General features: G+C 44.9%; 1 protein-coding gene across 1 annotated transcript; it reads right to left on the bottom strand.

Annotated features, from left to right (window-relative positions):
* Positions 1-346: 346 nt before the first annotated feature.
* On the bottom strand, positions 347-1,624 carry LOC146635886 (uncharacterized). Its single transcript, XM_085350238.1, has 2 exons — positions 914-1,624; positions 347-532 (listed from the first exon to the last, which is right to left on the bottom strand). Exons 1-2 carry the CDS (start codon positions 1,607-1,609, stop codon positions 347-349), a joined length of 882 nt encoding a protein of 293 aa, XP_085206364.1. The 5' UTR covers positions 1,610-1,624.
* Positions 1,625-2,582: the final 958 nt, after the last annotated feature.

Raw genomic sequence — 2,582 nt, 5'->3', positions numbered from 1 at the left:
GTGCTGTTACATTTTAGGGTTGTGTGCACAAAAGTGTGACGCTCATATTTTTTGTGTGAGGGATAAATGTTATTATTGAAGAGATCTCATTCATCCATCTTGAAGCTAAATTATCCACTGAGTATGTAAGCAGAGGACTTACAGGTATTACTTCATTGATTGGAAGACAAACGCAAAATAATAGAGACAATCTCAAACATTGTAACAGCAGTCAGCCTCAGCAGAAGGAAAACGGAGGATTTCTAAACCTGAGAAAGTGGAGTTGCACAATGGTGCCGTCATAAAGGTGGCGAGGTCAAATACTTAAAGGGATGAGCTGTTGTTGTTCTTCATTCATCAGTGGTGGTTAAAGTAAGGGTTCCCGTCTGCCCTCTTCAGCCCCTCCTCCTCCCTCCTCTGCGCCGTTGCAGAGAAATCCTCGAGTGCGCACATTCCTCAGAAACCAGCAAAGCCAGACAAGCAGGTCAACGATCACAAATACAGCTGCCGTTATGAAGAATGTTCTCCATGACCAGTCGGAGCACTCTGATGGCTGCAGAGGACAAGAAGACAGAGATATTAGTTAGCAGTTTTAACTGGCGTCTGTTATGACGTGGACTGTGAGGCTCTGCTAAAGCTTCCACTAAATTACAGGGACCCGGCTACCCTCATAACCTATATTAACTCATTCCTACAGTGTCCCCCGCCCCGCCTTAGTAGATCTGTGCACCTGCATTGCACTTTACAACCTTATAATAGCTCAGCAGTGACTAACTACATTTGTAGTCACTGTTGTCTGTGTGCTTGCTGATCTGGGCTGTTATCTGCACTGTGTGTCTCTGAATGTGGGATTTTGCATGCGGAAGAGTAACTGAGTGGACTTTTAATGCTTACTGTCAAATGTGAACCATTTAAATGCAGTCTGTGTTCTTACCCTCTCTGTGGTTGTAGGCTGTGATGTGGTGCTTGGTGGTGTTGGTGGTGTGGAGACGTGCAGGCGGACAGCGGAGCGGTGTTTCTCCACTTTGTCGATGTCACAGTAATAAACTCCTCCGTCTCTCGCCTCGGCTCGCTTTATGATGAGGGACAGGTTTGCTCGTTGGTGCCAGTCTGATGGTATTGAGACCCGGCTTTCATCAAAGCTTTTTCCATATGTGGTTTTCCCCGACCGGACATCCAGCACCACCTCTCCATCTCTCCTCCAGCGCACAGACTTCACCCACTGACCTGCTGTGATGGAGCGGCACGGGAGGATGGCATCCTCACCCTCGCGTACAAAAACATCAGAAGGTATGAATACCTGCAGCTGTGCACTCTCTTCTTTCTTGTTGTTGCAGTCAAACTCGTAATAGCCTTCATCACTGATATCTGCACTTGTCAGTATCACAGAGTCGCTGCTTTGGAAAAACCTGTTAATATAACCTGGAGCCGGCTTCCAGCTGCCGTCGAGATCCCCGACCGAATGGAGGCTGTTGTCCTGCAGGCGACGTTTCAGCGTGCCTCTTCCTTTCATGCACTCCTCTGTGAGGGGAAACGTTACATCGTCTCCTGCAGCGGCTTGAATCAGTTTCCCAGAAACGCCGCTGAGAAAAAGAAGAGGAATGAACACAAAGAAGGCAGAAAGTTTCATCTTGTCAGTGCGGGAGCGAAGTGAGCCGCACAGTAGCTGACTCGCTTTTTATCTGCTAATGCCTTACTTACGGCAGCCTCTGTGCGCCGCCCTTATGAGTCATTCATTAATGTTAGTGCCTGTGGGTGTGTTTGGGTTAGAATATGAATGAGTTACGTCACACTGAAAGCATTTTTTTTTTTTTTTTGCTGGGAGTTGATCAGTATTGCTGAACTATGAAATATTTTGTGTGCATTGTATTTGTTGCCTACAGGTTTAACATAATAGCTTTAGTGTTTAGAATGGAGTATGAACTTATACGAAATGCAGCGAGATATTTTTTAAACAAGTTTTATTGATTATAAAATACACTAAATCGGATTCATATCTTATTGGCAGATATCCAAATTTATGACATCAGTATCGGACATAAAGGAGTGGTATCGTGCCATCTCTATTCAAAACGTAGGCTCCCGTGGCAATATCTCCATGAATCCCACACAGTGCAAATATTCCTGAAAGCAAAAGATGGCAACTTCAAAACCCCAATTCTAACCCGTGACTTCTCTCCGTGATGAGACATTCCTCTCCCGACTCCTGGTGACACAAAAACACACAAATACATAGCTCAGCAGGTAATCCACAATTGGAAGCAAGCGCTTTACTCATTCATACATATAAGTGAACAACAGGTTTAACTCAAGAATGCTACACTGCCTGGGGCTCAGCCAAACTCTTAAACAGGTTGCTCCTGATGAGAATAATTCACTACAGCTGGCTGTGGGTGACAAGCGGCAGGTGTGGCTGCCTCCAGCTCGACCAAAGCAACGGTGTCAGGCCGTCACACTGATTTCTAGCTTGAAAGTAAAATTTTCCGATTTCTTTCTTAGATCAGTTTTTCCAAATTTCCACCTGACTGATTTTTGTTTTTACAAGCTTTTTTATTTATTTATGTACTTCAGATTTCAGGAGAAGAAGCAAAGAGACCTTCTAG

Source organism: Diplotaxodon limnothrissa, linkage group LG3, assembly GCF_057381915.1.
Source record: "Diplotaxodon limnothrissa isolate DT_005_m linkage group LG3, D_limnothrissa_male_GT1.1, whole genome shotgun sequence".
NCBI classification, from domain to species: Eukaryota; Metazoa; Chordata; class Actinopteri; order Cichliformes; family Cichlidae; genus Diplotaxodon; species Diplotaxodon limnothrissa.
The sequence above is the reverse complement of the archived record's forward strand: the minus strand, read 5'-3'. Positions and strand labels throughout refer to the sequence as shown.

Excerpts from the sequence above, each read along its gene's own strand:
- LOC146635886 (XM_085350238.1), bottom strand. The coding sequence starts at position 1,609 with ATGAAACTTTCTGCCTTCTTTGTGTTCATTCCTCTTCTTTTTCTCAGC. Across the intron at positions 533-913 it reads AGCCTACAACCACAGAGAGG|CCATCAGAGTGCTCCGACTG; the intron begins GTAAGAACACAG and ends TGTCCTCTGCAG.